The sequence below is a fragment of the Solea senegalensis genome, linkage group LG5, assembly GCF_019176455.1.
Source record: "Solea senegalensis isolate Sse05_10M linkage group LG5, IFAPA_SoseM_1, whole genome shotgun sequence".
Classification (NCBI taxonomy): Eukaryota; Metazoa; Chordata; class Actinopteri; order Pleuronectiformes; family Soleidae; genus Solea; species Solea senegalensis.
In genome coordinates, this window is record NC_058025.1 from 24,017,153 (window position 1) to 24,042,662 (window position 25,510).

Below are 25,510 nucleotides of genomic sequence, written 5' to 3' on the forward strand. Positions count from 1 at the left end.
TACAGTCGCAGACAAAGCGCTGTGGGTTTTTTTATCGCGTGTGTGAAAACATCCGTTGGCCTTGAGGTGGTTTCAAAAAGATGACGAGTGGAACGACAGGGGCTCAATCGCCACATCTGAGATGAAGGCGAGGTGTGTTGTGTTCCTCGCTCGGCTAAAACATTACGGCTTCTCCACAGCACATCCAGCCAAGGGGTAGTGACAGAATGGGCAGCGCTTTTTTTTTTGTGGACATTTTCTGCATCTGTTGCAGCCCATATCTCCCAGGCGTGGAGGGGGATATGCTAGGTTCTTTATCAGGGAACTCCTGAGAGGATGATAAATCGCCAGAGCCTGGGCCCATCTCTGCTGGAACAACAAGCAGTTAGCGGCGCAGGAAACAAGGCACAGATATTGTCTCCCAAACATAGTCGAGGCTATAATGAAGCCTGCACAAAGCAGACAGGAGAGGAGAGGAGAGGAGAGGAGAGAGTCTGCCTGATAAACAATTCCATAGCCAGTCTTCCACAGAGAGCAAGATAGCAAGTCCCGCCTCTGCATATCTCTGCTGGACTCAATGGTCCAGAGATTAGCCCTCAAACCTGAATATGAGATGAAAGACTGGTCCCGATTTCACGTCTTGCAATGTCATCGACTGAATAAACACACCGTGTAATGAATGCGTGTCTGGTTTTTTACAACCGAGTGAAATTGTTTTTGAGAAGAGGATGGATATTGGATTACTATCTACTCTGTGTACTAGTACTTTTTATTCAGTCACGGAGACCGCGTGGAAAACGTTAAACAACTACACTACGCTGCAATTAACCATTGTTTTCATAAACGATTAATCGGTCCATTCTTTTCTCGATTTACCGTTTGGTCCATAAAATGTCAGAAAACCTTAAAAAATGGAAAATCTTGTCTTAATCATGAAAAAAAGCTTCAAACCGATTCATCGATTATCTAAATAGTTTAATTTTGTTTAATTTAATCGTTTCAGCTCTAAACTACACGCGTAGGCACGGACAGAAGCAGAGTGCTTCTAAGTCTATACATGCCAATCATATATATATATATACAGTATATATATATCTGCGTGTGTGTTAGAATGTGTTGAATTACATTTAACATAGCAGTGTTTACCACACTTTAATCACAGTTTTCATCATCTATCTCATTATTGCATGTTTGTGTGCGCTCAGTACCATGGGGATCATAGATCTGAGATCACACAATCACATAAATTAATTTGGAGTATTATTAATATCTAAGTGTTCAGTGAGCAGCTTCGTAATTGACAGGCTATTCGTCCGTGTATGCTCTCTGTTGGTTTGTCTTTTAACAATCGATCACCAAATATCCAACGTTTTTCTCCAACATGTGCACAATCTTCACCAGCAGACTGTGTTCTGTATGCAGCGACCCAACACTAGGTGCAGTGTCCAAAACACTCCAGGGCTCCAATTTCCCCTTTTTTCATGAGTGCGGCACTAAAGCCCAGAAACTTCTCTACATACTTGTATAAACCATTCAAATGAGGCTATTCAAGCCTGGCAGGCAGCATAGGGGTGGGGGGACGGGTGGGGGACACGTATGGAAACATAAACAAGAAGAGGCGTTATCTCCCTGAGAAGTAGAAAACAAACTGTCAGGAGAAATTTCATTCTGTACCTCTTACTGCGTCGTGACAGATAACCAGCAGCTTTTTAAATTTCTCTTTTATTTGATTGTTTGTGATCAGCTCCTGGGAGCAAACAGCAAATATGTGGCCTTGTCTGTTCTCCTGGTGCTGACTGCACTTCTGCGCCTGCCGCGTTGACCCTCGCGCACACCCCCCCCCTCCCCCACACTACTTCACAAGCAGCCTTCCACCCACATACACTGATCAGCCACAACATTAAAACCCGTTACTGGTTTAACACTCTCCGCTGCCTCTGGCCTTTTCCTTGTTCCTACTCCGCCTCTCAAAGTCGGTCTGTGCCTGGCGCGCTCCCTGGAGCCCCCTGACCCGACACCCCGTACCCCGCATCGCTGGAAAAAGCCTGGAGCACTTACAGATAAGGAGACCCCAGAAATCAGGCCGACGTGGCAGCAGAGCAGATTGGGAGTCAGAGCTCAGCACCCAGGAGGTGCCCTGTGGCTACAAACGCTCCAGACAGCTCCACTGGATAGCCAGAGAGGGGGCAAGACAACCTGAAACTTCCTGCCCCTGATACTGGACTTTGCTTTGCTTGCACAAAGACCCTGCATCCAAAGCACCACCAACAAGCCCACCCCCCTCCCCTCCTCCATCTCTACTTCTGCCCTCGCTCCCTCTCTGACTCCCTCCCTCCTGTTTTCAGATAAAGAGAGGGCCTTGTTCCCTGCCGACTCAAACTGACAGCTTGAGCCAAAGGGCTCCACAAGCTTTTTTGGAAGGTCTTGTTTGTTTTCATCCATCTGTGAGTGTGCGGCTGCTGGGGAATAGCAATGTGACATGTTCTATTAAAACGAAATAGTAATAATACTACTGATAAAAAATAATAAAAAATAAAAAGATCGCACGAGATCAATTCCTTTTGAAGTAACGCTTTGTCTGGCACTTTAACTGCAGTCCTTTGAGGCAGATTAACGATGACAAACCATTTATAGTTGTTTTGTTTGTCTGGATGATTGCTTTTAAGCTGCAATAAGACGCGCCATATGCCACTCATCAGCTAAAAGTAGCACACTTTAAAGAATGCTCCTCTTATGAGTTCCCCTTTAAGCAAAGGACATAAAGGACGACCGCTGTCTCTATTACCCAGAGACGAGACACATCATTGAAACAATGGGAGGGGAAGAGCACAAATTTACGGTTGAAAAACACACTGGGGCGAGGCAACAGATGCCTTCACGGGATAAAAATAGTCCTGTGTGTTTGAAAAGATGCGCCTCCTTTTTTTTAAATATTCCTCTCGGGCACATTTACCTTGAACAGCACGGCACACGTACTCTGATAAAGACCATCGCACACAACTCTTAATGCACAGCCGGCTCCGGCAAGCGATGAGACACCTTTAACTGCTATGAATCTTCCCGAGGGCTGCAAACGTACATGCATCTCTCTGATGGTGAGAAATTGTATTTATTGCATAGATGTGGGGGCCTTTAAAAGGCTTTTAGGCATATTGTCTGATCTGTGAGCAAATGGATCCTGCACTGACAGTCACTGGAGGAAGACATAAAACTCTGACAGCCAAATTGCAGCATCGCGGAATGGCACTGATCGATGCCAATAAAAGGAGGCTCTTTTCGCCAAGGTAGCGCGAGACACCTTCCCGCAATTTAATCAGTCAGTCAGCCAGAATTAATGCTCCTAATATCATGATTTCTCCATTACTCTATTTAACATAATTAAAATGTCGAGCGGTGGGGCCATAAAGCGGGTCGTTGGAGATTGTAATTCTGCCGTAAAGCCATGAAGCATGAAAATGTCACTTACCGAGTAGCCGCGGCCTGACAGCGAGTGAGTGGAGCTCTGTAGGGAGAGAGAGGAGAACAGGGATGACCTTTAAGGAGCGTTTCCCCTCGCTGACACAGACATGATGAAGCAGCGGCGCTTTAATATCAATATTCACGTTAACCTTTTACCCGCCCTGCCATGTTACTCCCGCCCATCACACATCACTCCCCTACATTCTGGCTCTCACCACTGGGGCAGCTGACCCAACACTCACTTGAAAAACAATCACTTACAGCAGCTGACAGTTCATTTGACTTTCCTGTGAAAATACTGTGAATGTTTTACTTGAATTTAAATTTGCTTTAAGAAAGGCCACAAGTGAATCCACAAAAAAGCTACGTTGCCAGCTTTATTATGATGGCTTAAATAAGTAAGTATTTTTTTGTATTGTAAAGTATTTTCACTTAGTTTGAGGTAAGATTTTATTGATCCCACTCCACTCCAGGGGAATTCACTTGTTACAGCAGCAAAGCCGTCAGAGGTTGAAACGTGGCAAGAACAAAAGTAAAAATTCTAAATATAATAAAAAAAAATACAAAAGGTATTTACAAAGTTTACATTATACAGCTTTGACTATGAATAATGAATAGTGCAGGGGTACAGAGTACTCACATTATACAAGAAGCAAATGTGTGCTTTTTAAATGTCGGTCACATTGGAAAATGTATGAAGTCATAAGACTGATGTTTGCATTCAGAATAAATATCTCATAGCACTCGGGGGTGTGCTGTAGTCCATCAAACTCCGCCCGTGCTTTGTGAGAAACCAGAACTAAGACAGAAAGGGTTTGGGGTTTGTTGTGTTCCCTGGTCCTGTCCATCAGCGCCAAGCACGAATACCAATCTCCAAATCCCTCCCTCCACTTCCACTTTTCACTGCTTTTATTCCTCTGTCTAGATTGGCAATCTCTCCCCCTTTGGTCTCTAGAGAGGACTTTTCTGCAAGACCAATTTCATCCGTAGGTCCACCTTCAATCCCAACGACCTCCCCCACACCTTCACCGCCACGGCCTCCCATGGTCTGCACCCTCCCACTGCCCCTCGTCCATTCTCCCACACCTGCTGGAGGCCTCGTGCGTCTGTGCGCCGCTGTGATTCGCAGGGCAGACCCTGTGGTGGCGATTAGGGAGGAGCCCTGCCGCAAACCGGAAAGCCGACTCTGCGGGAATCAAAAGGCTATTCCCCACTCGGCTCAACCGCGCTGTCGCCGTCACTACCACAACCAGAGGAGCGCTGGGGTGGAGCCGCACACAGGGACAGAAATATGTAGATACAACTGAGCCCTGTGGTCTGTGTGCGCGTCGTCGACTGCAGTTCAGTATGTGCGCGTATACATGTGTTTGTGTGAGCGTGAGTGGATACGTGCATAGGTGGTGGGAGGCCAAGGCCATTTAGAATTAGCCTTACTGTGTAGAGTTCATTCAACTTGGAGCATTCTGAGCAGAAAGAGAGGCTTATTTAAATGATAATGAGGGACAATCCATTGGATTTAGTGCCGGCGAGGGGAGGAAAAGAGGGGAGGGAGAAGGGGGGATCCATTAAAATGCCAGCGGTTCATAAGCCATAGGGTCGGCATACAGCTAAACACTCTCTCTTAAAAGCCATTATACATGGCTCTCAATGGATTTCTGCAGCGCTTAGGACTTCAAAAGGATTTAAGAACCCGCCCCAGAGAGGGAGTGTGGGGGAGGGAAGAGGACAAGTGCATGCGTTTGTGTGTGTGTGTGTGTGTGTGTGGTAAAAAGGTTCTGTGGTTGGGGGTGAGAGGGATGGGGCGGATGCTGGCGGCATTTAAGGGTTAACTAAACAGCCCCAGAGAAGAGAAATGTTAGTAAATCCGCCCCCTAATCCTCTACCCATTTCCATGCCCCCTCCTCCACTCTCTTACAAAAAAAAAGGGAAAAAAGAAACAGAGAAAAAAAAACATGGCGACGAGAGAGGAGGGTCTACTCCGTCTTCTCTCAACTTCCACTGTTGGTTTTTGTCATTGCATGGAGGCCAAGAGCCAGGCCGAGCCAAGCTCACTGGACCGCGATGAGGGAAGTTGATGTGAACGCGTTTGCCCTGCAGCAGGAAGGTCGGGTGGGTGGGTGGGTTCGGGTGAATGTGGGTGGGTGTGGGTGGATACAGGAGGGTGTGAGAGACCATGACAGCACCACGCTGCCCTCTCCTCCGCAGGACACAGATGCAGTGGAACCCACCCCCTCCACCACTTCACATTTCCCTAATCCCTATGTGGCTTAGTGCCGGGGCCCCGCTGCACCGCAGGCACAATTACCTAGTCAAAATAAACAGATAAAGACCCAACCATGGCAATGAACAAATAGCATCCCCTGCATTTTTTTTTTCCTACCCCCTGCTTCCAAATTGATGCATGACTGTTTTTACAGGCGGGCGCGTCCGCATGTCGCATTTGTCTCTATTTCCTTTGGCGGCAAGACAACAGAAATCCATTTTACTCATTGCCGATGCAGCATCATTAGTTAGGAGCTCTTAAAGCTGCGGTGCCACTTTACTGTGGTGGAAAGTAGTTTTTTGAAATTTCGCTGGGCTCTCGGTGCAGTGGTGGAGCTTTAACGGAGCAAAGACGAATAAGAAATCCAGGGAAGACAATAACACAGTGCTGTGTGTGTCTCGCGTCCGGGCCTTCACTGGGAGGAGCCAGCAGAGAGAGAGAGAGAGTGAGACAGGAACAGATGCACAGACAGACAGATATAGAGAAAGGTAAATATGGCAGAGAGAGGGAGAGAGAGATAATAGATATGGATGGCTACAACGATCAACGTCTGTGCGCCATTTATTTGGCAGCAGATTAGAGAGACATGCCACATCTAACACCGTTGGCGATTACAGCCTGCAATTTTCATCCTTGTACCCCCCCCCACTCTCCACCATCACTGCAACAACCACCACCTCCACCACTTCTATACTCACTCTACCCTCCTCCTCCTCCTCCTCGGTGCACGTCGTATATCCCTGTCAGAGCTGTCAACCAGCGTCGGTCTTTTATCTGACAAGCCCGCCTCTTCCTCCTGACTTTTTCATTAAAAGACAGGCTTTTACACAAATTCAAGATGGGGGGTGTGTGTGTGTGGTGTGGCAGTGCACGGGAGAAACAGAGCAGCAAGGAGGATGAAGTTGGATTCCCCCCCCCCTCCTCATCAAGCTGAATTTTAAACTGGAATGCCAAATAGCATAAAAGAGTGTATTCAATAAAGTTCATTAAAATCGTTTTTGTTTCTATCGTTTTAGCCCTACAGGAAAAGAATGCTGCCTTCTTTCTCTCTCTCTCTCTCTCACATTCTCTCACATTCTCTCACTCTCTCTCTCTCACATTCTCTCTCCACCTGCTTTTGTCAGCGAAATGAATAGTCTGATTGAATTCAGTTAGGTTTGGGAAGGCTGCTTGACAGGCATTAGTTAGGAAGCAAATTTCTACATTCATTTAAAATGAGCCGCATGGGATTTTGCATAAATTCTCATTACTTCCTCTATATTGTATCTAAATTGCATTATTTCATCCCTTATGGCCGAACCAATGCCTGGCCTCTACTTTTCCTTTGCCACCTACTCATCCTGTAAATGGGCTAACATATGGTAGCCAGTGCAGCGATAATTGGAACCGCTCCTTTAACTCGTTCCACTCCGGGGTCAGTGAGGTCGGCGCGCACCTGGCAGAGCCGCGTTAGGTCATGTCCACATTTAACCGCACATTGGTTTAATAATGCCAGGCCAACTAGGTGATGCTCATTTCCTGTCTGTGTGTTTCCAGCCAACCATTCCCCCTCAGTGCACTGGGGATTTATGAGGTGAAAGCTGGAAACACCGGGAGCTGCTGCACTGGCCCGCCCTCTGATCTCAGACTCAGTGTTGCTGTCATCCACTCGCTCTCTGTATCCCACTTCAGGGGTCCACTGCTTTGGCGTGTGAAAGTGGATACCGTGTCTCTCTGTAGGAGATCTGTGAAGAGGTTGAAGGTCTTGTCCAAAGACTCACCTCACTGAGCTGTTCCTTGGAGTTGCTCCTGTGCGGTCGGCTGAGCTCCTGGACCGTCTCATCTTCACTGACTTTGACAGGACGTGGTGCCAAAGGTTTGATCTATAGGGAAGACGAGAAAAGAGGAGGGTGTTTTAACGTTGTCCACCTGCCAACATGAATCACCGCTTTATAGTTATTACATTACACATTTAAAGACGTTAAAATACTTTTTCCCTCATCTCTGGCGACATATCTTGGTCATTTTATATTTCTTGCATACAGCTCCTTCAAGACACATGACACGAATAAAGATGCTCAGATATGGTAGAGCTGAATTTGAATTATAAACAAATGTGTCCACGACATTCAAACCAGTGTGAGTTTACACAATGCTGATATTGTCTTTCACCTCGGCCTGCTCACAAATGACATCTGACACATTTATAACTTCACTGACTCCAAACTGGAGCTTCATCCACTGAGAATCTGAACCATCCATTTCATAACAAAGCTTCTGTCACTGTAATAAATCACATCGCGGAACAAAAACCACTGGTCGAGCACCGATGTAGCAACAACGGGGCTCAGACTTGAATTCTATCTTGTTTCCCATCACTCACTGGAATTTATAACTGACTCCACGAGTTAGGCAGCTATGTATAACAATGCAACACAACTGGCTCTGACAGAACTTGCAACGGACTGTGGCCGTGCTATTGTTAACCTGAGGGAGACACAGAGTCAACGTGGTGCCTCGCGTTCAGTCTCAGACAGTTTGTGCTTTGGGTAAATGCAAAGCAGAACTGGTTGTAACGAAAACACCTGCAACCCTGAGCCTCGACCCACTGGTGCTAGTCATAGCAGCCGGCGACGGGAACGCTGCAGCAACAATTTAGTAAACCCAGCTGTGCACTACAAGGAGTGAAATTAGTCTGTTACATGAACTACAAATAAAAACAAGATTTACAAATGTGTAAATGGGTAATTTTCATTGTATATATGAAAAAATGTGCACAATTTGAATACAAATAATATTTAAATTGAAAATATTCATGTTCATGCAAATGAGATAAAATGATTCCTTAACACGCATGACTGTTTTCAATATGTGATGAAAAAAAAAATATGTGAAGTATTTCTCACACACGCAGATATTCTTATAACACTGGCGTCCATTCATTTGGACAGCCTAAACAAGCGTTATCTCTGAACTAAACCGTGACCAGTTAATGTCAAACACTGATCGCAATTCAAGTCTTGGCTCTAAACAAAACCAGTTGCTCAAAAATGTGGTTCTGTCTCATTACAATCTGGGTTTCTTTGTGTCCATGAGGACTACTGGTCCTGATAGGGGTCCTAAAGCGGTAACACATACAAGAACACGCGCACATTTTTGGACTGTGGGAAGACACCAGAGAATCCAGAAATAACTTATAATCTCCACATAGAAGGGCCCTTGGTCAAGCTAACAAGTGGAATTAGAAAGAAGTTTGGATTAACTCCTTAAATTCATTAAAGTACATGAGGCCGGCAACGTTAATTCCACATCTACCCCTGTGATATTATACAGAAAAAAAACAAAAAGATAGGAAGATACACTCGGTGGAGACAATTTAATAAATCAAATTAAAGGTCAAACGGTGGAACAAACCGTCACGTTTTAGCAGCCTAATGGTACAAATGTCAGAACGTGTGCTCAGCCAACCCACATCATGGCAAGTCTAATGCCAACATGGATGGGTTGTTTTATTGCAGGCCATCAAAAAAAAAACAAAAAAAGAAAAAAAGCGGCTTGGCGTGCGCCCAAATTCCTGGCCAGATGGGAGGTTGGCGCGCTCAGCATGGAAGAGTCTGTGCTAGTGCAGCGCTGGCCAATCACAGTGTCCCATGCTGCTTCCCCACCTTGGAGTACAGTGGCGATGGCCGCGGGGTGTAATCCATTTGACTAGCAGTTTGCGTGTAGCGGCTCCCCCGGTGGCTGGCCCCGGTCTCCTGATCTCCACTGTAATTTAAGCAGATCACTGCTACAATTAACCTTTCCCGGTAAATATCAATTATGGCCCCCGGCTGGGCTAGAATTAAAAGGGTCATCAGCTAATCTGACAGGTCCTGCATGCTACCACCTGGCTGGGAGAGATGGAGGGAGGCAAGGCGGCAGAGAGAGAGTGTTTGTCTACCCTTATGCCCACCAGCTCACATGCCAAGTAGACACAATTCCCTTTTAATTACCCTGCCACCGCCAGGGCAGGCATGCTGATTGGCCAAGGGGCATTAGCAGTGCACTGAGTTCAACAGTGACAGAATGAGGGTGGGATGGGGTGAGCGCGGCGGAGAAGAGGAGGGAGCTGCCGCCAAGCAATCACGCTGCAGAGATGGGGGGAAGAGAAACCTGGCAGGTGGGCCTAATCAGGTTTGACTTCCACCTCTACCCGCCTCTCCCTCTGCCTCGCGCTCTCTCTACTAGCTGTCAGCCTAATCACGTCTTGAATTTCAAAATAGATGGTGGCCTTTTTGATTTTCTTCTCTCAAAGTGAGAGCACAAAGAGAAAATTCCTCCTTGGCAGGTAGGCAGGCACGGCGGCGGAGACGGAACATTGAGGCGCAGTCTGTGACACATTGTCGTCAAGTGCAGCCGTTGATTACTTTGTTTACCCAGCATCAGTGTTGCTGACGAATTCCTGAAGGTGCACAAATAGTTCTGGTCTCCTCTGGGGCCCGAAACTTCATTACGCAGTCAGCAATCAACTTGGCTATTGATCAGAGCACGGTGTCTAATTAGGCTCCGAGGTTAATGATGCAGCGCACAAGGACCGCGTTCCCCGAGCCGATGTTGAACAGGACAGGCGAACAATTGATCTAGGCTGGAATTCACCGACTCTGACAAAAGATTGACAACCCTGACTGCCTGTGATTAAGGCTGGGATTAATTTCCTGTCTGGGGAGGTGTTTAATTGGCCCTAAGCTCCCAACAATAGAGCTTTCATGTGTTGTTTTTTCCCCCCCCTTTTTTGTCGACTCATTACTGTAAAAGGAGAAGTTAGTTATTATTAGTGTTATTGGTAACGACTAGTGACATAGTTCAAGGTCGTAACACCCTTTTCGCCATGCTGCAGTAAGGCCACTATGTTTTTTTTTTTTCTGGATTACATTGGTTTACCTTGGAGATTAAACCCATGCTGTATCCGGGCAAGGTTAATCTGACTGAAATAGTGCATGTGATTAATCTGTGACTGTGTGTTAGGGGTGGAGTTGGCTTGAAATGACAGGACCCATAGCTAAGTCAGGGCCTGTGTTTTACATGAATAATGTACTGGAAATTAGCTCCATTAGTCTCGGTATTGAACATGTCTGCATTCCCTCTCTAGAGGCTGCTGCTCTGTGCTCTTTAATTATCTTCAAAGGGCCCTACAGCATCTTCATTTTCCCCACAAGTTCAGTAGTGTTGACTTGGGTTTGCTCATTTATACTACTCTAACCCTGAGTGAAGTCCCCCTGCTGGGGAGGGACTGGATCCGGGGCATCAGTGGAGACAGAGGTGGTTCACACCAGTTCACGCTAAGCTTGGCTAACTTTCCTTTTACCTTCACTCCTCCTCCTCCTCCTCCTCACTCTCATTTCAGTGTCCATCAATCTGCAGCCTGTCAGCAGGGAGCCGACTGGAGGCTGGCAGGTGATGCTTTGTTGTCTTGCTCCTTTGATTCTCCCTCCTCCTTCACCTTGTAGAAGGTTTTAGAGGGGCATCGGACAGCTGTGCGGTCTCCCGCCTTTTTCCACCTTGAATAGGAAGAGCTGTTAGTCTTGACCTCGCTTTTATTCTCCTTGCTCGAGCTCGTCTCGCTCCGCCTCATCTCCCCCTCGCCTGCCGTCACCTGTCAACAGCGCTCTGGGAGTCTGTGCTTCAGCCTCATCCCGGTGTCAATCCTCATTACCCCAGGATCTTGGACCTTGTCCCCCGCCTGCTACTTTTTCTTTATCTATCGCGATGTTCCTCTGCTCTGTGCCTCCATGATCAGATCTCCTCTCTGGGTTTCCCCGTGTGCACAGGGGCGGGGAGCAACCAAGGGGGCAATACAGGAAAGGAAGGGCTGAAGAGGACGGATACAGATCCTTGCTATAATTTGTTCTGAAAAGTGTCCTGCGCAAAGGACCCTCACCCCCATTAACCCAACGACAGGCTGCTACCGCTGCTCAGTGAGGCCTCCGGAGTGTGTGTGTGTGTGTGAGGGGGGGCAGAGAGAAAGAGGCACCGTAACGCTCAGAGCTGGGCTCCAGCACCAGCTCAATCTATCGGCTCATTATCCCCCCGCCCCAGCTAGGGTGCAGACAAGTGCACTTTAGGGCCACAGGCCAAATTGATTCATCTGCCTTCATTTTCTTCAGGCTCAGAAGTGGCAGCTGCTCAGAGACAGGGGAACGAGCCATAAGACATTGAGAGAGAGAGAGAGAGAAGGAGAGAGGGAAGACAGAGTCTGGTATAGAGTGAGATAAAGGAGGAAGGTATCAAGAGAAAAAAGGTGTTCCTGGCTTTGTTTCCCATCTATGTCTCATTTTGCCTTTCCTCCGCCCTTCCCTCTCTCTCTCTCTCTCTCTCTCTCTCTCTACAGCACAACCGACACCTCCCTCCCTTGAAACCGCTATGAAGACATGCACTCACTCCACCGCCAAGTCCCAAGTTGGAAATTAGCCCAAGGACAAGCAAGTAGATTTACTACAGGGAGAGCAAATGGATTCTTGCTTTTATTTTGACGAGTCCCAGCGTATCCATTACGCCTTTTAATCATACATTATTCATAGAGTTCGCCTCATAATAAATGACCACATAAAAAAAGGGGTACACATATTATACAAGGCCTAAAATGCCCCCATAACTCTCTGTCCTCGTGCACTCAGGACGACATCACATTTGTACACCGGTTCACAAATATGAGCCTGTGAAATAGCAGCGAGACGGCGTTTCTATTCCAAGCACTGGCACAAGGACGCGACAGGAGTCGAGAGATTAAAAACAACACTTGTGTATAAATGAGGGAGTGAACAAACAAATTAGAGGCTGTGACCTATAAGCTGTTCAGCAAGTGCCCTATGCACAAGATTGCAATGCACAATGCGGCACGGTGTAATGCTAACCGGGGGTGACCACTGTGACCGCACAACACTGCAACAAAGCAGTAAAGATCCAAGCAAAACTGCCTCCTTGGCCTGATTCCCAGCCAACAGGGACCTGAGGAGAGCAGGAGTGTCCCGCAGGGCCCAGTGTGGAACAGATGAACTGGGGAGAGGAGCACTCCCTGTGGGGCCCCAGGTCTCTCCAATCACTCTCACCATATGCCTCCTGGGGGAGTGAGGGAACAAGGCTAGAGCAGGAGGAGGGAGAGGGTGCACCTGCTCCCAAATATGAAACCATCCCTCAGCACCTGTCCCGGGGGTCCACTGACAACCGCAACCGGCAGACAGACAGACACACACACACCCACACACCTGTCAGCTAGGACCACAGGAGCAGGATCTGCCCTTCGCTGATAAGCACAAGGCCTTGCAGCAGGAACTCCCCCCCGACCCCCACCCCCGCGACTCCTACCTACTCCAAGGCAATCATTTCTCAAAGCTACCGACAACAATTAGGGCCTGTGATGTCAAAATGCTCCTGATGTGATTGGAAGGAAAGCACAGGGACAAACGCTGGATCTGCAATTTGCTCTTCATTACTTCAGTTGCTCTGTAAATAAAAGGCACAGCTCTGATTTCTGTACACACTGTAAGCACCGAACGTGAGGCGAGTGCACTTGGCAAATGATTTATGCAAAAGACAGACAAATTCAAATAGCATTCACTTGGGATGTTGCTTTCCTTTTCTTTTTTTCCATTTTTAAACTCCACATAATTATTTGCAAGTCAAAGTTCACTGTGGCGTTTGAAAGTGAGGGTGCATTCAAAGTCGCAGTAAAATAACTTCAGGTTGTGGCACATGCTATTGTAAATGCCACATTTGCACTTAGTGGTGGGCCAGACCTTTTGCAGAGTATGAGAGAGAGGGAATGACTTATTCATTCACTTTTTTCAAGTCTGCGCCGCTGTAACCTCTCACTGCTGTAATTATCTCAGCAGAGACCTTTCAGTCACCAAAGGTATACTCAAGGTAACGTGGACACATTAGCAAACGTTATAAACAGTAGGGAAGCGAGATCATCATCCAAAAAAACACTATTAACCAAGATATAATTGGAAGGAAATGATTGCTAACTGAGAACCACCGTTGTCACCTATAGTATATACTGTCGCGGGATTATTCAGACATTGATGAGCGGATGAAAAAGCATCCGTGGAGTATTTGTAACGAGAGCAATGATTTAAGGGAGAAATCTGTATCTGTCAGATGTCTGCAAGTGTGAGATAAAATTTGCCTCCTGCTTGCTGGATGTTTTGCTCTGCTGTGACACATCACAACAGTATTTATGCTACATCAATCACAGATTCGGCAACAGTTTCGCGTGGAAAGGATTTATCAGTTATGGCTCTCAACTCCTCAACCTTTAAATGGACAGAGATAAGGCCGCTCGTAAACACTTTTATCAGCCGATAAGAGCGTGTTTGCGGCACAGATCAGCGGTCCAGACAGATGTCGAAATGACAGAACGTCTGACTCCACACGCTTTTTCACAACTTCCACTCTGGGTTAAATATCAAAGAAAACGCCGCGCTCTGCAAATGTTAAGCAAATCCGGGTTTAGACCATGTTATACAGAAATACTGACATATATTTGGATCGTTGCGAAAATAATCATGACTGCCCTTTCGTCAGGATCGCCCGCTGTCATCACTCAAACCTCATTTTGAACACCTTCTTCTTGTATAAACACTGAGGATATGCATATTTGAAACAATGACCGCCGCATACCACTGATACATGTGCGGCTAAAAGCTGCAGGCGCGCCTTAATGCTCTAACACCACTAATTATTTTTTAACACTTAAAAATGATCTTATTAGCAGCCGAAGAAATTGCATTTTTGGAAGTGCAAGATTCACACTCCCTACCGTGACTACACGCGATAACTTTGTCGCCCTCACACGTACGTTAAGAAATGTTTAATTTCCTCTAATGTAATCTGAAATAATTATCAGCCACACGGCAGATGTACGTATGTGCTGCAAAAAGACCTCCTTTTAACAAGTCTAACACACACACACCTTACAACTAGCTATCACTCACCACGACATAATTAAAACACTGAAGATGAGATTGTTAGGTAAAGGAAATGAGCAAGTGATTAAAAAAAAAAGAAAAACACAAGATGAAGAAGAGTCTGAAACTTCCAATCCGTTTAACTTTAGACTGCGTTCTTTAATCAGAAATTGGCTCATTAATGGATTTCGTTGGAGTTAAATGTTTCTTAACTCTTTTAAGGCAAAACACCGTGCCACTAACCCAGTGACCGACAGCAACATGTGATTAAACACAGAATTTATTTTCGCCCACACGGGTGGTGTAGTGGTTCGTGCTGTTGCCTTTGCAAACGAACAACCCCAGCTTCCATGACTCCCACAGATTGATGGTGACGGATCCAAGTGGAAAGAATAGCGTTCAAAGGAAATAAGATGAACTTGGTGTTACATTTTTAGACTTTTCAGACACAGAAAGTAAGGCAATTTTGCATGTATGGACATGTTTGGCCAAAACAGACGCTGATTTAACTCGATCACTAAGAAACAGCAGGGAGCTGGAGACATGTCATCTGAGGAGATGGAGGGTGCAGATGACAGGGAAGGAAAGAGTTTTTTAAGACGGAGACGAGGTCTAGGCGAGGAGTCGGGAAAGAGTTTGCAGTCAGAGAAGTGAGAAACCAGCAGAGACTGAGTGCTCTGGGCTGTTTAATAGGAGGCAGATGCAACACATGTAATGAATCAGCTTCGGCTCAACGCGGCTTCCCTCTGATGTCTGAACACTCGTCTTGCCCTTGGAAAACTTCTGGGACGTTATCTCATGCCTGCACAGCACACAGTGCCAGTGAATTTTGGAGGAAGTGCATATGGAGAGGGAGGGGAGGCGGAGAGAGAGAGAGGGGATGTGAAATGTACGAGTACTAGCAAGCCGAAGCTTCAATATACTGTATGTGCTAAAACACTTAACGACAGACTGTTTCTGGGATTGTATTTTTGTATATACCCATGCTTTTATGTATCTAGTATGTGTACGCGTGTATTATAATGTGTACACCTAGAAGGAAGTGTATTTGTTTTTGAATGTAAAGCAAGTATAATGTGCAGTTTTTCCTGCAGCACAGTTAATGGATGGTAATGTTCACGTTGATCATGACACATGCCTACATGGCAGCCTATAGCTACATAATGAGACCTACACTTTATGCCGTGCTTATGTCAGAGCGGTAAACTGCAGAGCACAGTTTGGCCTTGGATCCATTTTGAATGCCCTTTTAGCTGAATAGGAAAAATATGACCTGAAGACCTGCAGATAATCTTATGTTGCTGTTAAAATGGAGGACACGAGGAAGCTAAACCATTATACTTAGTGGACATTTGCCAAATTGAAGCATCTGAAAAAGCAGGGGGTGGAAGTATTCCTACTTCTATGCCATAAGCCCCTTTTCCACCTATGGTATTTAGGTTGGCCGGCAGACTGGCGACGCCACGCATAGTATCGTCTCAGCTCCCTTGGAACCTCGATTACCAGGTACTATCGCTAATGGAACCGCAAAATAACCAAAATAATAAAATGAACAAATCTGCAAACATATGTGTTGACTTAGCCGTTAGCTCCACCCGAGCGAAGTGGCAGAGAAGGCACGTCACAGCTCGGCTGAAACCAAACATCATTAATCATAAGAGTAACAACAAATAATGCTATTGTCACATTTGTGCGTGTGTGTGTGTGTGTGCAGGCTGGGGAAATATGTATTCACATATCTTTAAAAGGAAGAGCATATCGTGTAATATTTGTTTAAAACACAACACAAACAGACTCCTCAGGTTTGGCTCCAGCCTTACTTTGGATGGAAAGAATTTCACATTTGACAAAACCTCACTCACATTATTTCCTCATATACTATAGAGTGATGTTTTGAGCTGTTGCTTCAAAATAGTATTTATATATATATATATATATATATAATATAATGTATTTTGAAACTGGCATCGCAGGAGGAGCCAAGTACAATCCTGACATGTCCAGATGGAGAAAATGTCCTCAAGCAAACATCTAATCTGTGGGCAGTGTTGTTGCCAGTTCACTGATAGGATTCCCAGAGTGTTGTCATGCAATAATGTGTAGCACATGTTGGTAATTGGTCAGAATTAACTCAATCTTTGGTGTCACAAAGCCAAGAAAGGCCTTAATAAAGCAAATATTGTGTGGTGTAGGTGTTAGGAGGGAGTTGGCACATGCTTGCGTGTTAAAATGTCCGTCCATCGGCAACATCCACGTCGCCGGGAAACTGCCATGTGCGAGCCACATGACTGACCAGTACACATTCTGTCTGAATGTGTTTGAAGTAGGCAGCCACAACCAAGTATCGCTGTGTAGTTATGTGGATCACTGTAAACCGGTACTGACAAAATATAAGACTAAAATGACTGAAATCTGACCTTAAAACAGGAGGTGGTGACATGGAAACTTCCAAAGCCTGGTTCACATCAAGGACTTATTGTATTGAGGATAATGACCTACTAGAATAAATAATAATAAAAAACCCGCAGTGAAAAACATCAAGTAAAATTAGTGTTGTGGTTAAACTTTATATCACCAATATAATTTCCCGGGATAGTTTATGAGCACAATGATTCCACCGTTTATTACATTACATTCCAGCCTTTGTGTGTTCACCTGTTGTATGGGTTTGAGTCATGCAATTATGTTGATCGCATCATCGGAATAAACAATTTGGTGTGACGTGTGGACGAGTTGTCTGATTTCCCAGAAACAGTAGTAGAAGAAGAAGAAGGAGGAGCTTGACTTCCGCCTGCATTGTAAACAAACGCCACTGTTGCCGCTCACCCTCAACTCTGTGTTATCTCGCCCTTCAACCGCCAACACATTCAACAATTCTGGGTTTTTGTAAAGTCTCTAATAAGAAAACTGTGTTGGCGCCATACCAGTGTTTCCTCCACGGTTCTATTCATTTCCAGCAGCAGCAAAAGTGGAAATACATCACGTTTATTTAGCGCACTGGTCAAATCCCCGTGAGCTACTGAACTGCTATGCCGAGGCCTGTTTTGGGTTTTCATGGTCGGGTCTCTTCTCCAAACCACCCACCCAGCCCCCCGTTCCACACAGATACTTCAGAATCTATCCGCGACAATAAACCCCCACCTCCCGCTACCTCCTTTCTCACACAATGGCACTGGCACACTTAGAGGAGTTTGTGCGCACAAGATTTGCAATGACGTAGGCAGTGGATAGATGGAAATGTTGAAAAGGAGAGAGGATTGGAGGAATGGGAAGCGCTGCATAGGAGGCCTCCTCCCTGTCATTTGGTTGTTTTGGCTGTGTCATCTGCCTCTTTGTTACCAGCTCCATCCCTCCAGCCTGAACCAGAAGAAATAAGCTGGTGGAGGAAGAAGACGAGGTGGAGGAGGAGGAGGAGGAGGAGGAAGGAGCCGAGCTGATAAGATGAGAGGATTCCAAAGCTTTGGGTTGGTATGGAAATTAGGTCTTGGAAAGAAGGGGAAAAAAAGAAATGATGAAAAGCAGATGGAATCAGCCATTGACATGACAGCATCCAGCCTAGAGAGCGCAGATCTACGGGTTGTGCAATTACACGGCAGCATTTGCATCTATATGATCCCTCAAAATGCTGACATGCTCTGGGATTTCTGCATTACTATCTGCAAGAGCCTGTCTGTGCACATTTGTGTGTGCGTGTGTGTGTGCGTGGACATATTCACAAAATTAGATAATCTGACAGGCACTGCTTGTCACAATGTTCACGACACAAAAAGAGGATGCAGTTGGAAGAAGAGGATCATGTCCATTGTGTTAATAGGGATAATAGAGATTTAATGAGCTTACTGGGGGATTCAGTGTGCATTCTAATTGGCAAGGCCCCTCAGATGAAGCTCTCCCCTGGACCATTCCATGTGTTGCCACTCATGGGAATGAGATAAACACGGTGCAAGTGTGAACCTGCAAAACTGAATCGACGATGCATTCTTTGTCTGACGCTATCGGCTGTCTTACTGAAACCCTTTTTTTTTTGTTAAGTAATAATTTATGATATTACTACATAGGCTCTGCAAAATGTAATCATTAGTGTTGTTACTGCCGCTGCACAGATCAAAAGAATATTCTGAGTCGAGTGGAATGGGAAAATTTAAGGTCCATCATTATGCAAAAGTAACACACTACACCTGTCTTGTGTGCAGCCCTTTGATTTGGATGCCAGTGAATAATTTATTATTTTGTAAGTAAGTTGTTATTCAGATTTTGTTTTGTTCTTCGCGGAAAGGCGTTCTTAAATACGTCGACATCCCTTTTCATGTTGGATACCGAAATCCAAGTGACCTCGCGCCTCCCACATTGAACACAACACGGACGTCTTTGAAATGTTGCACAAAACCAAAACACAGTTACAACAAACTGTCTCATCGCTGTGTTTCCCTGCTTGTGGTTGCCATGCGCCCCCCGCCATCCCTCTTTCAGCAGCAAACACTCATACATTACATCCTGCCACTTCTAGAGCCCAAAAAATCTCAAGTGTCACTTCTGTCGCTTTCCCATGTCAAGGGTTTGTTTGGGCTTTGGGTGGGTGTGTGTGTGTGTGTGTGTGGGGAGATGGCGCATGAGGCACTTTCGCAGCACCACTTGATGGCAGTAACGCACTGTAACTTCAAAGTATTTCCACCAATGTACACATGAAGAATTATAGAAATGACTGCCGAGGGCTCACGGCGCATGAAGCAGCTGGCAGAGCAGGAATCGAGTCAGGAATCGAGTGGAGAAATGAAGAGGGAGGTGAGCACTGAATGTGGAAATGACAGGAGGATATTGGGAGGCTAATTGTCTTGAGGAGTGGCCCGGGCAACCTTGGCTGGGTGAGAAGTTCAGGGGCTTTGGCCTCCCAGGGCAAGACACTGCCAGGGTAATTGTACCGCGATCTTGACCTTGCATTGCTTAAACCCAGCCTCTTCTCTTTCTCTCTCAATCATTGTCTCTTTCCTTATCTTTCGCTTTCCCTTGCTGAAGACAGAGAGGAGCAGGGAACTGCTCTCCACTCTAATGATGTCAGCTCCCCAGAGGAGGCGTCTGTCTGCTGAATCTCAACAGCTAGCCTTCAAAGTCTTAGCCTGACCCTGGAGCTGGAGGCAGGGCTGAAGGATGGAAAAGAGAGGATTTGCCAATTGTGGTACAACCACAGGCTAAACAACCAGCCTGAACAGCACTCCTGAAGAGGGCCACGAAGGTCCAGATCATCTTGCGCTGCATATGTTAATGGAGCTCTCAAATAATCGTAACATGAATGCAAAGTGGCAGCAGGAAGTCGATTCACCACACAAGACCGAGAAGGGCATTAATCAGAAACTCCACTAATAAAAACAAATTCAAATATTCAAAATAGTTCTATAGATACTTTCTTTTATCATTATTCTTATACCCTTTGAAGTTGTTTATAGTCTGCAGTCAAAGCGTGGTGACATGGGCTTGTGCATCTTTACAACTCATGAGGAACATTGGGGACTGTGTGATATGACCAAAATGATTTTAAATTGTTAGTTCCTCCCCTTTTTTCTTCAGTTTTCCTGTGCAGCTTTTTTATTTATTTATTTTTTTGTCATTGGTCGATTACATGTTAAATGAAGTAATCGACCAATGACAAAAGACCAGTAGCAGAGGTAAAGCATCTGGATAATATTTGTAGACCATGACAAATGCCTCTGACACACGCAGTACATTGTCTATTATGTGAGGATTACACTATATCAGCAGACAAGTACATTTGTCTGTTTGCAATATGTTTGGACGCTTGCGTGTCAGAAAGAGAAGTGGTCCGCCTCAAAGGTTTTCTTTTCCTGTTTGACCTCGTCTAGTCTTTCAGGCTATTTACATCACGGCTAACCTCATCTGCACACCAGACAAACCTCTATCTACAGACACTACATCAATGCTAAAGCAGTAATGTGATGAATCAAAAGTGCAATAGAGGACGCAACAGATGAGGAAATCTAATTTGCTCACATTTAACACGGAAACAGAATCAGAGTCGGATACCCTCGTGTTGCACTGTAACTCCGGCTCAGTAAGGCGATGGGTTTTTGATGTCCAGTGCCAATGGTGTACGTGTTAAAGAGCTATCGGAACATGTGCCTTTCAAAGAAAACTACACTGGTACTGACACCTCGCTCCAGATGTGACACAGATGCAGGAACTCTCAGAGCACACAGCGGTCTCCAGATCCTCATCCACTTCTCAAGACACCCAGCAATCTTCTTTAAAGCTTAGAAGCACTTTACCATACGTCCACCTATCAAATTTCATCAGAGGAGCCAAATCACATAAATCTATAGGCCAGTCACAGTGTGAGGGGAAACGACTCCCACAAGACCCCACTCCTGCTCTAATTCAACCATTACCTCTGTCATTTCTTTCGCACTGCTGTTCAGTGAATCTCTGCGAGACCCATTGTCACAGAGATAGGAGATATAGTAAAAATTGTCTGTCTCCTTGACCTTCCACGAATGGAAAGGCTTTTAATCTCTTACTTTCTTTTATTCCCTCTCCATTCTTTCGTACTGCAGCAGCTGCAAGGCCACAGGTCGTGCCTGTCTTGCATTTCACATCGCAAAAGTTACTTTGATTGCGACATCCTCTGTCAATCCACACACCACAAAGCTGTTTTCCGTGTCACACAAATGCGCACAGTTGTGTTCTCCTCAGCAACAAGGAAGGACACCAGAGATTCACAGTAGATACAGCTGGATGATTACTTTAAGTGTAGGTTTACCTGTTGAGGGTTAGGACATTGCAGACATGGGACACACTGTTCTGTTAGTAAATGTGAGGGCTGATGTCACGCACACGTCAAACCACACCATGTACTGATCGAAGTTTTAAAAAAGCATGTGTGCAAAACAGCGGTCGTGAGACTGAGTGGTCCTGATCCAAATCTGTCACACTCGAGAGAGGAAGTGGTGTAAAGTGAAACTGCATTGACTTCAGTCCTGTGCTCAAGAGCAGCAGCGGACCAAAACACTCAATATGAAAGAATAAAGTTAAGCAAACATTACATTTATAACACAGTGAAGTAAGCTTCACAAAGGGTGTGTGAATAAGTCACAGAATACAGCTTTGCAGAGTATACTAGGCCAAGAAGTGACATTGTGGAGTATCTTGCAGGCTCAGTGTCGACAGTAGTCTTACCATAACCTTTTAACAGCAATGTTCTCTCTACAAGGACAATTGTCTGTGTTTGCTCTGACCATCTGGGCAAAGTGCTAAATGCAAAAGCAAGGCCAGTCCTATTGAAGTCTATTCACTTCACTCTCGCAGGCAGAGTTGAAAGCCTAATATCCACACCTAAACTTTCCAGTTGTCTGAGAAGTTTGAGTTATGACAAGGTGAAGTAAGCAAGGATGTACACTCTTCTATCATTATTCAGTTGAGGAATTTTCACTTTGGACTCAAAAGTAAAAATAAAACGCATTTATCAAAGACCGTAAGCCACAATGAGTATTTAGTTGCCAAAAGTAGACTCTGACTTTTTTTTATGTGACATTCACTCAAATATTTGCTTGCACGCAACTGCACAGGGTTAATCTACGTAAACTAAACGGGACAATACTATCAAATAAAACTTCCACTCCAGTTTTGACCAAAGAAAACAACCTGCCAATCTCCTTCCTACCCTTTGTCACTGCTTTATCGCCAAAGCCCGGGTGAATATTACAAATTACACCCTTGTGCAAACACTCTTGATAAATGGAGCTGGGAGGCCGGGCCTTTGGGAGCTAACAAAGCAAACATGACATGGTGCATTGCTCTACATCTCCATCTCCAGTGTGTTTTTACAGAGAGGTGAACGCCTGCTCGTCTGGGTTAGATCGATGGCACATCAAGGTCCGCTTCGCAGCATTAACACTGCAGTGAGAGAGGAGATGACCAAACATCGGTGACCCCTGTGTTGTTATCATAATTAAATAATGAAATAAAATTACATCTTTCATTTCTACTGTCTTTAATGTAATTAATATATCATTCAGGCTTACATATGGCTTAACTCCACACTTTTGGAACTACAAACCTGTCCAGAAGTTAAAAGAGACACTGGAGAAGATGGTTGGTAAGCATGGAAAGTCTCCTGGTCCCCACATACGGTATGTACAACTCAGCATTCAAACACAAATGAGGACAAGCCCCTGGTAAGTAATTGCCCACTGCAAAAATGGAATCTGAGATCCGGTACACATGCCCGGGTCGCTCGACTAATGTGGATCCTCATTAAAGTACAAACTGAACCACGGGCATGTTCACACATGAGGAAATGCACAGCAGCTCTGCAAAGACATTTCAGAATGGTAGTTCTTAAAAAAAAAAGATAAAGAAATTGGCGATGATGTCATCTGAAAACAGTAAGTCCAGCAAAAGAAAATGGAACATTCAGACAGGATTAGAATGCTTAGATTTCACTTAATAGTCAAGTCAATGCTTTGGAATCTATCTCTGTTTATTTGGCATTTGACGAGTCTTATTACACTGAATTTGCGACTGATATATCGTATAAAATTGTGTTTGCAATTTATAAGTAACAAGTTACCCCTATTTCTCGTATCAGTAAATGGCAGCAGAAACAAGTAAGTATGACTTAAACAAACTATTGGAGAGAGTGGTATGATCGGCTGACTCGTCATCTGATCGGCTCAGTGCCTAAACTAACCTCTGAAGGGTGCGTTTTATTTGCGACTTCTGTAGACCAACCAATGAATGGAGTGATAGCGATCATGTTGACATGGTGCTGCCAAACCAGTGTAGGACTGGTTTGAATAGTTATCTCTGTTTCCATCCATCTGACAGGTGTAACCACCAACTGGTGCCAAAATAATAAAAAAAAAATCAGACTCAGGAATTCAGTTTGGTGTGTTCTAGTCTAGTTTTATGATCCTGGTATGATCCTGCATGGCCCAGTCTCATGGTCTGACTTGATCTAATTTGGGCTAATGCAAAATGGAATCCTGTAAGAGGTGACCAACCCTAAAATAGTGACAATAATGGCAATGAATACATCGAGATAACAGCACTACTTCCCATGTTGATGCAAGATGTCACGTACACATCAATATATGTCATCAAGGTTACTGCCACCGCCGTGTCCTTTTGTTGAGAAACCACAACTAGCACACTGTACAGTACGTCCCTATCATCTGATCTCGGTTGATTTTCTGGTGTGCTGTGTGATGAGTAATGGTGTGAGGCCCATGTCAACTCAATAAAACAACACTAACTGCAGCGTCACACTGATTCAGACCGTGAGGAAAGATACATCATTCCTTCACCCTGAGGAGGAAAAAGGCTTTTCCAAGCTTATAGAGGCTTCTGCAGGCTTTCACTTCAGGCCGAGTGCTTTCGTTTGTATTACTACAGCTGGAAAGTTAACATTTAACAGAAAATCCCAACAACAAGGTAGAGGCTATCTCTCACACTGTTGTCTACAAAGCATACCACATACTAGAAAAAGCCAGCAACTAAAGTCATGCCACGCTTGCGTTGTCTTACCAAAATACATCAGAGTGTATTTGTTCGATCGTACGTTATCTCTTCATCAGCTGTTGGAGAGGCTTTGTGTTATCTTGACTGCTGTTTCATTTGCATTACGACCATAATTATCTGCATGTATCTGATAAGCACTCAGATAGTAATCGGGTTAATCTGTCATCCATTTTGTCCTCTCATGTGACTTAGCGACGTTGCACAAGAAAAACGACTCCTAACGACTCCTGAACGGCACACGACACAAGCGCTGGAAACGTTGCTTGTGCGGAGAACAGAGGGTCTCACGTTATAAGAGGTCATTACAACTGAATTTACGAAAGAAATAATATGAGCGGATAAGAGTCAGAAAAGGGGAGGACACAACTCAGCCACGTTTGAAACTTTCTGCTTTTCAAAAACACCTGCTGATGTGGTTCTAGTGGTAATCTAATAGCAGATGTAAGTCATGGGGTCTTTGCATCAGAAGGAAAGGCAAGCTCCCAGGGGCTTTCAGTCTCCTAAATAACAGAACACACGTTTGCCTCAGTTGGAACAGCAGACATAAATCCTGAAACCACAGCTCCATCAGCAGTTAGGTTATTTGGATGATCCCTTTCATCCTGCCATGTGCCACCATGGCTAATAAAATGAACGAGGGCTGCCGACACTGTTGCACGTTTCACTTGCGCTTTTCAGCAACTCCCGTGCATGTGCGCGCGTGTTTATTTACATATCATTTGCGTGCACAGACATGCACGCTGTTCCCATTTGCACAAGCGTGCACGCTTCTTGCAAAATCACATACATCAAAAAGCACACATGTAGCCAATACTGCAAAGTCAGACATCTGGAAAATATCTAAGCCTCGTGAAATGCCTGTATGAGGGCAGCTACAGTCCAACTGTGTAGGCATGTCAGGGAGACTGGAGAACAGCAGGGAGCCAGAAGGATGAGGTGAGAGCTGTAGTGAGCATACTGCCATGTTGAAAGAAATCAGTACAACCTGGGGAGAGAAAGCTGGTACATTATGTTCAACCACTTAGCTTTCATGCTGTTATTTGTGTAGTAGTTAATGCCTCTGGCACTGGGTTCTTAAGCACGCTGTGTTAACTGAGCTGCCAAACACCAAAGTCGACTTGTAGTCTTATTCTTATTTATTTATTTTTTTTCAGAAATGAGCAAATAAACTGAAAGATACACAGTTTTAACTGTACTGCACCAAGTTTCAAACACATTTTTAAATGACAAACATGCTCCGTGTTTATGAGGAATCACTGTCTCAACTGCTACGTGCATTAGGGAGCTGCAATCCTGCAAAGTATATTAGGGGGGAGACTTAACAACATCCACATAAAGTACATCATCTAAGTGAATT

The 25,510-nt window shown here is 45.1% G+C and overlaps 1 protein-coding gene across 10 annotated transcripts in view; it reads right to left on the minus strand.

Annotated features, from left to right (window-relative positions):
- Window positions 1–25,510, minus strand: part of fbrsl1 (fibrosin-like 1) — a 286,283-nt gene that overhangs the window by 149,593 nt on the left and 111,180 nt on the right. For 9 of the 10 annotated variants that reach the window (XM_044026552.1, XM_044026553.1, XM_044026549.1 and 6 more), the window contains exons 3-4: window positions 7,462–7,563; window positions 3,446–3,481 (exon numbers count right to left, since the gene is read on the minus strand). In XM_044026552.1, coding sequence (XP_043882487.1) covers window positions 3,446–3,481; window positions 7,462–7,563 — 138 coding nt within the window. The remainder of the gene's footprint in view (window positions 1–3,445; window positions 3,482–7,461; window positions 7,564–25,510) is intronic. The other variant, XM_044026546.1, reaches the window with a different exon arrangement.